General features: G+C 46.2%; 2 protein-coding genes across 2 annotated transcripts in view; one reads left to right on the forward strand and one right to left on the reverse strand.

Annotated features, from left to right (window-relative positions):
* LOC138968226 (transmembrane protein 232-like) overlaps positions 1 to 1,294 on the reverse strand; it is a 42,530-nt gene extending 41,236 nt beyond the window's left edge. Inside the window, exons 1-2 of the mRNA XM_070340776.1 lie at positions 1,145 to 1,294; positions 564 to 720 (exon numbers count right to left, since the gene is read on the reverse strand). Of these exons, the coding sequence (XP_070196877.1) occupies positions 564 to 700 (137 nt within the window). The 5' untranslated portion in view covers positions 701 to 720; positions 1,145 to 1,294. The remainder of the gene's footprint in view (positions 1 to 563; positions 721 to 1,144) is intronic.
* A 125-nt stretch (positions 1,295 to 1,419) lies between these two features.
* On the forward strand, positions 1,420 to 13,676 carry LOC138968227 (complex III assembly factor LYRM7-like). Its single transcript, XM_070340777.1, has 5 exons — positions 1,420 to 1,518; positions 9,233 to 9,305; positions 9,944 to 10,014; positions 10,650 to 10,734; positions 13,081 to 13,676. The coding sequence occupies exons 1-5, from the start codon at positions 1,501 to 1,503 to the stop codon at positions 13,230 to 13,232; spliced, it is 399 nt and encodes a 132-aa protein (XP_070196878.1). The 5' UTR covers positions 1,420 to 1,500; the 3' UTR covers positions 13,233 to 13,676.
* Positions 13,677 to 13,879: the final 203 nt, after the last annotated feature.

The following is a 13,879-nucleotide window of genomic DNA, read 5'->3' on the forward strand; positions in this document are numbered from 1 at the left end:
ACAACACAAAGTAGTTTTGTACACACAAAAAACACTTCATCATGTCTGAAAAGTTAAACCACACACACACATGCACGCGCACATACACACACACACACACACACACACACACATGCACACATACACACAAACAATACTGTACACACACACACACACACACACACACACACACACACACACACACACACACACACACACACACACAGAGGAAATGACCTCACTTAAAAAAAGAAATATGAGTAGAAACCACGTTTATGAGAAATTACCAGTATATTTTTTTCAATGAAGAATTTGGATACACTGGAGAAAAAAAAATATCATCAGCCATCAGCTGCACCTGCGCTTATAATTCTTTTCTTTACAAATATGATCACTGAATTTGTAAGTGTTTGCGTTTATTTTCTTAATTTTTGTTGTTTATATCAACGGACTGGCCTTTTAATTATGGTGGAAGCCAGGCTTCATGCTTGGTATCTACAAAACTTTTTAAGTTTTTTCTAACCTTTTCCAAATTAAAGGCCAGAAGGATCACTGGACACAAGACTGCTCTGTGGTCATATTACCTTTGAGAAACATGCATGCGTTTACTCTTGACGCTCTGGAGGTAAGTCTGTTTGAGAAGTCGTTCTTGTAGCTCCAATCGTTGACTGTGAGAGATGATGCCGAACTTGTGCACCACCGGCACTTTTGTGATCGGCATGATTGCGCACTGACAGGCTTCTGTTTAATTCAATGACAAGAAATAATCTTGCATCAGATATGCTCAGCAAAAATGATAAGCTCCACAATAATACAGAAGTTTACAAAGAAAAGAATTAAATAACAACACAATCAGAGCAGAATTGTTGGCAATTTCAAACACACCGAGTTAAAAGAACTGGCTAAACGTTTGACTATTTAATTATTACGGTAGTGTGAGTGTGTGTGCATGTGTGTGTGTGTGTGTGTGCGTGAAATACATCGATTAAATGGTTCCAAGTACAGAAGTAGTATAATGATTGAGGAAAAACTTGCTGGCAGCATTCCCAAAGAGAAGGTAAAGAATACAGACAGACGGCTGCGGTTTACCTAGTAGGACCTATGGCGTTATTTCTAAAACTTTATGCAGTATCAAAGCATATCAATACTGTTTTTGTATACATACCTGTTCAACTAGACCAAAACAAGTTAAAAAGTATTGAGCTCTCAGTCTCTTGTCTTTCTTTCCGCCATATTTGTTGCTAGGTCGCGCAAATCACATAGAAAACCTAAATTCATCAATTTGAAATTCTTCAAATAATCAAAACAACTTGAATTAATACTCTAACTCGTTAGGTCAATTTGTAAATACTTTTAAGTAAAATTTTACTTTCAGACATGCAAAATATAATAAAATATGGCAAAACTATAAACCCATTTTATACAGTTTTTGTTTTGTAAGTGACCGACGGGGGACAACTCTAGTGTTTATTTCCGTTGCAAAACGCGTGGGGCACTCGGGTCACCCAGTCAAGGAGAAACATGGCCACAAGAAGCAGAGTACGTATGATTATTCTGTTGTCATATAAAAAATTTATAGAATCGTTGAGGTCTTAACGGAGTATGATATACCGATGCTTGCTTTGTGGGTCACACTCACAGAAGTCCTATCCAAACATGCAGACGTCTTTGCTTGCAGCACAATCATAGACTGAACTGTTGACTGTTAAAATGTTTTCACTATGAGTCTATGTTTCGTTAGCAAATCTGTAGATTAACAGTACTGGTTTGAATGTGATGTAACAAAGTTAAAATCAAGCTGGTAATCTTGAACTTTAGCGTGTTAAATTCATAGCTCATAATTCAGAGGCATTTAAGTCTCCAAATTTGTAGAACCTGCACTTGTAATCATAACAAGTCATTTTATATCCCTTTGAAGTTACAGAATGAACTCAGATGAACTGTACGAATGCATTTAGTTTACATGGGTCAAAGAAGGAATTATCCGTGTGAGTGGACAAGGGAGACAACTCTTTCGTGTAAATGATGTCCCATGGTTGACAACGTACGCCATTTTCGGTGCATTTTTGTCGATTGAACAACCAAATTAATTAATTATGCTTAAGTTTGGAGCTCAATCCGTCAATTAATTTCACGACAAATGTTATTTGGCTTGCTTACATGGGCTTGTATAAAAAATAAGTAAAGAATGTCACTGGATTCTGAGCTATGAATTTAACACGCTAAAGTTCAAGATTACCATCAAGCTCTAACACGAACAACATCTGGTGTTTGTTCTATTAACACACAAAAAACACCCCCAAAAAATGTGCATGCATAGCTGAAAGTGAAAGTAAACTAAGACTAAGAGATACGGGTCTGCTCTAGTATCGAGGTCTGTCGTTTGATGTGACAATTCATGCCTACCCGCTCTTGGCAGGGATATCTGCAGCACATGACTGTCGGATATGCTGTCTGTAAACATTGTTTTCACTCTTTTCTTGACTTGACCTATAACGAGTGACCGGGTGAGGCCGGTTCACCGTTCAGGCGTTCCACACCTGGTGAGGATCTCTTTTGTCTGCATGGCTGAAGCATGTGCCTTTGCCCTTCACATGACATTCAGGAAATGCCGCTTAAGTACGCAAATGAGAGACCTTGATAGACTCTTCGTCATCGATGTGCATTTGTAATTATAATTACATATTCTTACGCCGAATCACATGATTTGCATTGACCCACTTCGATGCTTAGGTTATGATAAAAGCTACCCTGTCTAGGTATAAGGGGAGCAACCCCAACTAAAAAAGTGACTGCACCAGCATGACTGGCACCCTGGGTTACGTCCCATGCAGCACACTACGTCATCAATGGTGCTGGTCACGTGATACCCCTTCAATCGACTACTATCACTCAAGGGTGACGGTTGTGTTTGGCTAGCGCTAAGGCTTGTTTTCGTGTCTTCGGCACCCACCGGCCTTGGCCCCCCGTCTTCTTTCGCTGGCTTGCAGCTGGTGAGATTGTTCTTGTTTTCTTACATGTTTCGTTCTTTCTGCCTCGAATTTCGCATGTCCTTTGGACTTTGAAGTTTTCGGCAGTTGTTGGCTTCCTTTCGGTCGCCATTTGTATTTGCACGTTGTCAGGCTTGTGTTGTTTTCGTCCGTGTACTGGACTGTTAACGCTTGTTGCTTGCTTATAGCTGCTATCGGTAGCTTTTTGTATGTGCTGAATTGTTTGCTTTCTGCTTCTGAATTTTGTTAGCGTCTGTGTGACTTTGCTATTTTTCAGTTGTGGTTGTTGTTTTCTTTTCGGTCTTAATATGGCCGATGGTGAAAAGAAGAAAGGCTCTAAGCCTGAGGATAAGGGCAAGGGCCCTGGCAAACCTAAATCCTCCGCGTCGGCGTCCTCTAGCAAGGACCCTATTATCTTAGTGACAGATCCTAAGAGCAATGTGTCATTTTCTGTGCCTATTTCTGCTCCGAGCGGTCTTCCGTCCGGCTCTCAATCGCTAGTTTCGGCCCCTAAGGCTGTTTGCGTTGCGTCGGTTGCGGCACCAGAGTCCGGTGCTCTGGTGTCTTCTTTGATTTCGTCTCTTCTTCCAGAGATTAGGAGTCTGGTGCGACAGGAGATGTCACGGACGGACTCCCTTTCCTGTTCCGCCCCCCTCCCGGGGGTGGGTGACGCTCGTTCCCTGGCTTCCTTTTTGCCGGGGCCGTCTTCCTCTGGATCGTCCCTGCCGGGACCTCGTGCTCTTCCGGCCCGGTACTCGTTACCTGCCGCTTGCGGTGGTGTGACAGTGCGCTTCCCTCCGGGGATACGGGCTGATCAAGGTTGGTGTTCGCAGCTGCCGTTTACGGCGGCTGCACTTCCGGTTTCCGGAATCGGATGTTCTCCTGCTAGTGAGCAGACGGTGTTCACGTCAGGTCTGAACCTCTCCGTACTCCAGCAGTCGGTTCCGACAGCTGGGCTTCCTGCTTTTGCGGGAAGTAGGGGTTCTCCGTCTAGTGAGCAGATGGTGTTCACGTCCGGTTCGAACCCCGCCCTACACCAGCAGTTGTACGCGACAGCTGGGCTTTCGGCTCCGGCCGGAAGCAGTGGTTCTTCCGCTCGTGCGCAGCTTGCTGGCACTTCCGGTGCGTCCCACTTTTTACCACAGCAGTCGTTTCCGGCAGCTGTCCTTCCGGCTTCGGCCGGCAGCATGGGTCATTCTTCCGGTGCACAGTCAACTGTCACTTCCGGTCTGACTCATGACTTTGCCTACGGGCTTCCGGGCTCCCGCCCGCCTTATGTGCAGCTACAGGATGAGCTTAGCGCTTCCGGTTCAGCTGTACTTCCGGCTCCTTCCGGATTTTCCTGCTCTCTTCCGGACGGTTCCCCGGGATCGTCACGGGATGTCGGGCATGCTTTGCCCTTTGGACATGCAGGTGGTTTTTCTCAGGGGGGTCGGCAGCTTCCGCACACTTCGGTGGTGACGGCTTCCGATCCCTCTCTCCCTGCTGCTACTGGCTTCGACTCCACTCAGCTTCCTTTTAGCCAGGATGTGGGTGGGGTCGACTCTCAGCAGGGTGGACCCCGGCCTTCGGGTCTTTTTGCGCAGCGTCCCTTTGTGGGGTCAGGGGGCTCAATTCCGCCCCCCTCGTTCGTCGCTTCAGATTCCCAGTCTGTTGACGATGAATTCTCGCTGCCAGGGGTCTCGGCGAACTTCAAGGCGGCGCTTGAAGCAGCCGCGGAGGTCTCCTCCCGCTACTTTCCGGAGGGAGCTGCTTCGTCTGTTAAGCCTTCGGCTTCCGGTCCCTCAGCTTTAGCTGACTTCCGGTCGGAGAAGCAGGACGATGGCTACTTCCGGTTTCTCGAATCGCCCTCAGTGGCTTTTCAGCTTTCAAGACTCTTTGTGAGGTCCACTTCTCAGGGTGGTGGACTTCCTGTGCCTTCGGTTCCTTTGCTGGTTCCCCATGGGTCAGCTCCGGAGTCGGCATTAGAGTATCTTGCCTCTTGCGGCACAGAGGAAGTTGCCTTTGCCTAAGTTCCCCAGGAACTTGCTGTCTCGTTTTGCCCTTCCGAGTGCACCTTTGCAGGTCACTCCGGATCTCCTGCCGCTCCTCACGAAGCCTCTCAGGAGGGACTCCTGTTTGCCCATTTCTGAGCAGAGTCTCGCTTCGTTGGAGGAAATCGGTAGACAGCTCTTGGAACTCAGTTCCATTTCGGAGACTCTGATCAGAGCTCTGTCGCGGGCCCTTACCTCTTCGTTGGCCCCTTTCACTCTCAGCGGGGAGCAAGACGCAGAGGATATCGCTTCTCTGCTCTCGATGCTGGCTAGGGTGAACGAAGAGCACATGCGGTTGTCCTCCCTGCACTATGCCTATGCGGTAACGTGCAGGAGGGACTTGTTCCTTACCCACTCTCAGTTCACTGACGAGTCGACAAGGAACTCCCTCCGCGCGTCGCCCTTCGTTGAGGGCTCTCTCTTTGGCCATCTGGCTTTGGACGCCAGGAAGCAAGAGATTGAGGAGAATAGGGACTCGCAGTTCTCTTCTTTTGCACTTCAGGCTCTGAAGCAGCAAAAGCAGGCTGCTCCCAAGCAGGCTGCTCCTAAGCAGTCTCAGTCTCAACAGACTAAGGCTCCAGCTCAGGCGCATCCTGCTTCTCGCAAGAGACCTCATGCCCCTTACCGCGGTTCGGGCAAGAGGTCGTCGGCGGGCAGGGGGAGGGGTGCGCCCAGGGGCAAGCCCCACCCCCAATGAAGCGTCCCCGACTTCACCCCCCCCCAGCCCTCCACTCTGGTGATGGCTGGGGGCCTCTCGAGGGCTCTGTCACATTGGCTGAACTCTACTCACAGCCGATGGATAGTGGGGGTAGTGGAGTCGGGGTTCCGCTTGCTGTGGCTGGAGGACAAGGCCCCTCTTTCAAGGTCTCCTCCAGCCTTCAAGCCCCCCTTCTCTCAGGAGGCAAGGGCCGTCCTCCAGTCGGAGGTTGCCTCTCTGGTGGAGAAGGGAGCGGTGGAGGCAGTCTTGGACCACAGCTCCCCAGGGTTTTACGGGAGGCTTTTTGCTGTCCCCAAGGCCTCGGGGGCTTGGCGCCCTGTTTTGGACTTGTCGTTCCTCAACACTTTCTTGAGGACGATCAAGTTCAAAATGGAGACGCCTGCCTCGGTCAGAGACGCGCTCCGCCCAGGAGACTGGGCGACCTCCATAGATTTGACGGATGCCTACTTCCATATCTTGGTGCATCCAGCCGACCGGAAATGGCTCCGTTTCCGGTGGGCAAGTCAAATCTACCAGTTCCGCGCACTTCCTTTTGGCCTGTCTCTCGCACCGTGGGTTTTCACCATGGTGGGGAGACAGGTCTGCGCACTGGTGAGGTCGCGGGGGGTTCGGCTGCGGGCTTACCTCGACGACTGGCTTGTCATGGGTCAGAGCGAGGGGGTTTGTTCGCAGCACACCCAGATGGTTCTCCGGGAGGCCGGCTTGCTCGGCTTCTCGGTCAACCAGGTGAAGTCAGAGCTCGTACCGTCGCAGACGTTCACCTACTTGGGTATGGTGTTCAACACGGTCTCCTGGACTGTCCACCCCTCTTTGAAGCGGGTGGTCAAGCTTCAGGCTCTTATTCGCTCTACTCTGCCTCTCCTGCAGGCTCCTCTCAGGACATTGGCCTCCATTCTGGGGCAAATGGAGTCAATGGCCCTACTGGTGTCACTGGGGAGGGTGCACAAACGGCCTCTTCAGCACGCCCTGAAGCCGTTTGTGGACTCTCCTCGGGTGAACTGGAACGAGCTTGTTCCCCTTGGGGAATGGTTCCAGGCTGCATCCCTTCCGTGGTTGGACACGGATTGGCTCTGCAGGGGGGTTCCGATCGCCGCTCCCCCTCCCGACTTGGACCTCTTTACAGATGCGTCCCTGCTGGGTTGGGGAGCGCACACGGACCGGCTCACGGCCTCCGGCCTGTGGTCTTCGGAACAGAGTGCATGGCACATCAACTCTCTGGAGTTGGAGGCTGTGCGGCTGGCTCTGATTGCGTTCCTCCCGTCGCTTACCGCAAAGCGAGTCCGTCTGTTCACAGACAATACGACAGTGGCCGCTTATGTGAACAAGCAGGGGGGTTCGCGGTCCCCTACTCTCTCCCGCAGGGCCTGCGAGCTGCTGATTTGGTGCACTCAGCACCGTATCTCTCTTGTGGCTCGGTACCTGCCGGGAAGCCTCAACACGCTTGCGGATGCGCTCAGTCGCTCCGGCAAGGTGTTGCAATCGGAATGGACGGTCACACACGGAGCGCTTCTCCGTCTTTGGGCTCTGGTCCCGAAGCCCCAGGTGGATCTCTTCGCCACCAGGTTCTCCAGACGCCTTCCGATTTTTGTGTCTCCCTTCCCCGACCCGGAGGCCTGGGAGACCAACGCTTTGGAGTTGACTTGGGCGGGCCTGGAGGCTTATGCCTTTCCGCCCTTCAACCTGCTCGGCCAGGTGATCAGGAAGGCGGAATTGGAGTCTCCGTCTCTTCTCTTACTGATCGCCCCTCTGTGGCCGTCTCAGATGTGGTTCCCGGACCTTCTGAGACTGGCTCGCGGTCCTCCAATCCCCCTGTCGCTAGTGAGAGGAGAGCTCGTTCAGCCTCGAAGCGGCATCGCTCACGAGGACCCACAGTCTCTAAAACTTCACGCGTGGAGACTGTGAGGTCTGCTCTCAGGCGTTCTGGGGCGTCTGAACGCACTTTGCATTTGGTTCAGCGCTCTCACAGAGCTTCCACCTCCACTGTTTACTCTTCGCATTGGAAGGCATGGGTTTCTTGGTGCCAGACTGCCGGGGTTAATCCGGTTGCACCTCGTACCATGCATGTGGCCAATCACTTGGCTGATTTGTCTTCGCAGGGACTCTCCTCCTCTTCTTTGAAGGTTCGCAGGTCCGCGATTTCTTCTACGCTGAAACAGATAGGGCATTCGATTAGTCTCAGCACTGTAGTGGCTGGAGTCATTAGGGGTGCCTCGCTTGAAGAGGTTAAGTCGCGTTCGGCTCTGCCGAAGTGGGATCTGTTTCTGGTTCTAGAGTTTCTTCGCTCTTCCGATTTCGAACCACTTGAGAACGCGAGTCTTCCTAATCTTACGCGCAAGACTCTTTTTCTCTTGCTTCTTGCAACTGCCCGTAGAGGCAGTGAAGTGCACGCCCTTTCGGGCAATCCGCAGGATATTTCTTGGGAACGCGATGGCTCGGTTTCGCTGAGGTTTCGTGTAGGCTTTCTGGCTAAAAACCAGTCACCAGGTCAACCCTCTCCTCGGGTGGTGGTGAAGCCTCTTTCGCATATTCTGGCTAGGGATGATCCCGATATGGTCAACTGCCCTGTTAGGGCCCTTGAGGCGTATCTTTCCCGTATTCAGGCTGTCAGATCGAGTTCTCAGAAGCTTTTGTTTATTTCACTAAACACTGCCATGGAGAAAGATGTATCGAGGACTACCTTGGCCAGGTGGGCGTCGGCCGTCATTAAGCAAGCTTATGCGTGGAGCCTGTCACAAAGGGGGGGGGCTCTTCCTGCCTTTCCTCTCAGCTCGGCCCGGGCTCACGAGTCAAGGGCTTGGGCCTCTTCCTTGGCCGTCTTGCGGTCCCACAGAATGAGCGAAGTCTTGAATACAGCCTATTGGCGATCTGACGATGTATTCATCAGCTTTTATCTGAGAGACATTGCTTCGCTCTGTAACGATGGATCAAGGTCCCTACCTGCCTTGGTGGCAGCGGGCCAGTGCATTTCCAGAAATTGATGGTGAGTTTGAACTTTTTTGATCTTACCCACCGCCTGGTTGGAGTTATCTGCAAATCATGTGATTCGGCGTAAGAATATGTAATTATAATCGAAAATTTTTATCTAAATTTTGATTTGATTAATATACTTACCCGAATCACATGAGTAATTCCCTCCCTCCTGCCCCACTCGATATTTTAATGTTCTATTAGTCGATTGAAGGGGTATCACGTGACCAGCACCATTGATGACGTAGTGTGCTGCATGGGACGTAACCCAGGGTGCCAGTCATGCTGGTGCAGTCACTTTTTTAGTTGGGGTTGCTCCCCTTATACCTAGACGGGGTAGCTTTTATCATAACCTAAGCATCGAAGTGGGTCAATGCAAATCATGTGATTCGGGTAAGTATATTAATCAAATCAAAATTTAGATAAAAATTTTCGATTTTGTATGGATGTACACGTAACAATCGGTTGTTCATTGACCCTTTGTGTTAATGTTATAGTCTGATACATATAATTGATAATACAATATTTTCTTTCTGTCCAAACAGGCTTTGTCTGCCTTCAAAGAAATTCACAGAACCTGTCAGTCTGTGTTTGCTGGTGACAAGAAAGCCCTTAAAGGTAAAATAATATGCTTTGGTCTGCTTGTCTTCTGATGTAGGTAGTTACGTTCTTGTTCTGTATTGATGCATGTTAAACACTTGCATACTACATACAAGTCCACAGATCATGTTCACATTTCCAAGCATGGTTTAATTGACTATACCATATTCTAGTCCACAGGGAAATCTCTACACTATAAGCACTAAGTTGTGTTGTCTGCCAAGCACACAATACAACTAATATGTTAAAGTAAAAGTTTGCAAACGCTCAGAATTGTAATAGTACTAGTAGCTAATATCCCTCCTTTTCATTTTGAGTTTGAATTAATTTTTAGCTCATCCATCAGTATATAGTGTGCAGAATACATTCCCCTCACTGACAAGTCAATGGCACACATAATTATGTTTTGAAAAAGATACAAACCGATGTTTAAACTTGAATGCCTTACAGCTGAGCTATGATGGGAGAGGGTTGGGGGTTATGTGCACTGACACTGACAATTAATGCCCAGCTGGGATATATATCTTAAATACTATATCGCAAGACTGGTAGCTATTCATGCAATTTTTTTCTTATGCAAGATTAGTTTCAGCATTATGATTTTCTTTGCAAAGAAGCAATCCTTAAATAATATCATGTTACTTTGTGCTTTGCAGCTGGCAGAGAAAAGATCAACTACGAATTCAAAAGATTTAAAGATGAACAGAACCCTAAGAAAATTGAAGATGTGAGTATCCTAGTGCCCTTTGAGTGGTTATTGTAGCAACAGTGTTATACTTTTAGGATTCTTTCCAGATGTCCTTGAAATATATTCCTTCAGAGCCTGCAGTCATTGTAAGAGACAGTATTTTTAGCTTAGAAATGATGGACATTGCTTTCCATTGTTATTTTCAATGTGTAGTTTAAGATAGGCTGGGTGGGCTCTATCCTGGGTGAAGTAAACTGTGCACAGATAATAATTAAAATCTGATGTTTTCATAATTTTACCCGTGCCCTATGCCGTTTAATTTTTATTTCCACGAGTGAAAGACAATAGACTCACAATTGAACCTGTCTTGGCCGACCACCGAAGGGACTGGCAGGTGTTCAAAATGTAGAGGTGAATTCCATTAAAAAAAAGTTTTTGTTGGGGAACTTCAGGGTTGTAATAAACAGGTGGTCGTTAACAAGAGGTGGTCTCCAGGGCAGGTTTGATTGTATTTTCACACGTTCACTTTTTTGATCTGTACATTTGTTGCCTAACTGACTGTTAAAGATAACTGATCTGCAAAACTTCAGTTTTTACGATATTTTTTAAAGTTATAACTAACCCTGATTAATAGATTATTAGACGGTCAGGTTTAAATTTTTGTCTAATTTCAGCACATCCAGTGGGCAAATGATTCTTCTCGGCTTCTAAAACTGACTGTGGTACAGTGCAAACTTAAAGACGACGGATCAACCTATGGTGAGCTTTGTTAAACTTTTGCCATATATACAGTGGAACCCCCATTTTTAAGACCTCCAAATATCTGAAAAAATCAGGTCTTAATAATAATAATAATAACTGGATATTTTTAAGTGCCTAACCCTATGGCTCTAGGCCCTTTACAGAATGCCGTGTGAGATGGAATTTTTTGGGCCAGTAGATCGCTGCCATTTTGGCGCATATTTACCTTTCAAGGGCCTATTATTCCAAGTCACACGGGTATTTGGTGGACATTTTTATCTTAAAGCGAAAGACACAGACATGTTATCTTAACCCTTAGGCTGGTTGTCGCGACATATTATTATTATTATTATTATTGTGATCATTTTTATGCGCCTAATCTAGATATAGCCCTAGGCGCTTACATATTAATTTCTGCCGTTTGAAATGGAATTTTTTTACAGACAGACAGACAAACAGACATTTTTTACACACAATATATAACGCATTCACATCGGCCAGTAAAGCTCAGTAGCCTATTAGGCGAGCATTCACCTTTCACGGCCTTTATTCCAAGTCAAACGGGTATTTGGTGGACATTTTTATCTATGCCTATACAATTTTGCCAGGAAAGACCCTTTTGTCAATCGTGGGATCTTTAACGTGCACACCCCAATGTAGTGTACACGAAGGGACCTCGGTTTTTCGTCTCATCCGAAAGACTAGCACTTGAACCCACCACCTAGGTTAGGAAAGGGGGAAGAAAATTGCTAACGCCCTGGCCCAGGGTCGAACTCGCAACCTCTCGCTTCCGAGGCAAGTGCACTTACCACTCGGCCACCCAGACCAAGCAGCAGGGAGTAATAAAATGGGGGTAAATTTACAGAATTTAACAAACAAACAAAAAAAACGGGTCTTAAAAGGGAGGAAGTCATAAATTGGTGAGTCTTTTAAGGGGGGGGGGGGGGGGGGGACATCCACTGTATAATCTCTGTTGCGACAGCTTTCTTAAGACCTCCAAATATCTTTGAAAAATCAGAACTTAAGAGGTAGTCTTCAAATGGAGGTAAATCTACAGACGCTGTGAACAGAAAACAAGGTCTCAAAAGAGGGAAAGTCTTAGATCAGGGTGTCTTAAATAAAAAGGGGGTTCACTGCACTCAAATTTTGCCTCTGCTCAAATTTCAAGTTTTTGTGTGTGTTTTTGTGTGGTTAAATTGCATGATATTTCTTGTTTCATTTTCAACTCTGCTCCTTTTTTCAAAGTTCTGCAATTTTTGTGATGAGTTGAACGATGAGCTGTTTTCCTGATTACTTTACGTTAAACTTGAAACTGCTATGATTTATCTGAATAGAGCCTGTACTTTATTATAAATGGGATTTAACTGCAAGTAACTCAGCAGTGTGAGTATGAGAATGTGCATCAGAATTGGTGTTGGTTGTATTTTTTTCTGAATGATGTTTGGGAGGAGCTGTTCTCTTGTGTTTGCTTTTTGGAGATATTTTTTTGGGGGGGTTGTTAAGTTGTTGTCATTGGTTTTGGAGATTCACATTTTTCTGAGATGTGTATGGGTTTTTGTTTTTGTTTTGTAATTTTCAACAATTTTGCTAAGTAATTTTCTTTTTGGTACAATTTTCAAGGTCTGTATGTTAGTTTGAAAAGTGATTCTCCGTCAAGGCTGTGTTTAGAGATGTGTGTATCTGACCATGCATGCGTGCTTGCTTGCACCCCCCGCGGGTTAGGGGGAGTCCCATATTGGTTGGGACGAGAAAGAATTTACCCGATGCTCCCCAGTAAGAGGCGACTAACGGATTCTGTTTCTCCTTTTACCCTTGTTAAGTGTTTCTTGTATAGAATATAGTCAATTTTTGTAAAGATTTTAGTCAAGCAGTATGTACAAAATGTTAAGTCCTTTGTTCTGGAAACTTGCATTCTCCCAGTAAGGTAATATATTGTACTACGTTGCAAGCCCCTGGAGCAAATGTTTGATTAGTGCTTTTGTGAACAAGAAACAATTGACAAGTGGCTCTATCCCATCTCCCCCCTTCCCCCGTCGCGATATAACCTTCGTGGTTGAAAACGACGTAAAACACCAAATAAAGAAAGTGCTTGCTTGCAAACTTTGTTCTCTTACCTTTTACACACTCAGCCTATTAAGGATGCTTGTTAAGGATGGTGATAATTAGGCTAAAACCTTGGCAGTACAGTGCTGTTAAGACTCATTACTTTTTAAGACCTTGTTTTCTCAGACTTTTGGTGGTCTTAAAAGGGGGGTTCCACTGTACAGTGAAGTTATGCTTTTAAGTTAATCTATCAATGACAAACTTGTTGATGTGTAAACAAATCACTGTTTATAATAACTCTATTTTTTTAAATTGTTCCAGAAATGCGCATCACCAGGGACAACTACAAAGAGAAGAACACCATGTTTGATCCCTACGCCGATATTCCCGTCAAACCTAAGCGCAAGAAAAAGCCGCAGAACATCGACTCTGCCAACTTTGATGTTGGCTGGATGACTGGCAAGAGAAGATGACCATGATTGTAGAAAACGTTAGCGTTTGAAAACATGGGGCAGGGAGGGGGTTTTTGCTGTGGGGTTTAGTTTTAATGTAAGCGCTATTGTAGATCTGTGATTTAGTTATCCTTTGTCACAGTCTTTTTATGACATTAATATAAAAAAAATTAAAAATAAAGTAAAATAAAACAGTTGTGTCAGTATGTCAATTTGTACATGTGTAAGGATCTTTGTGGGAACTCTGTTATGTTTAATTTACTGTTTTATTTCATGTTAAAATTATTTGTTCATGGTACATGTAATGAGAGTGTATTTGTCTGGCTGTTCTGTGTGCATGAATTAAAAGTGTGTGCGTGTGTGTTGCAAGCAAGAGTGTACCTTTCTGTGTGTGAGTAGATGATTGCAGTTGTTTTTGTTTGCTTGTTTATGTGTTGTTTGTTTTTGTTTTTCACGGGGGGGGGGGGGGGGGGGGGGGGGGGTGATTTTTTGTAAAAAAATAATGAACATGCATCAGATCATCTTTCTGTGAAGTGTAGATGTACCTGCGTTTACCACACACAAAATGTTTTCCCAATACTCCTTGCTTTTGGATTATGGTTATTTTATGCTGGATAAACTTGTTCTTTTCGATGGGTTTCCATACGGTTTATGTGTGTGTCTGTTCC

This window comes from Littorina saxatilis, linkage group LG6 (assembly GCF_037325665.1).
Source record: "Littorina saxatilis isolate snail1 linkage group LG6, US_GU_Lsax_2.0, whole genome shotgun sequence".
NCBI lineage: Eukaryota > Metazoa > Mollusca > Gastropoda > Littorinimorpha > Littorinidae > Littorina > Littorina saxatilis.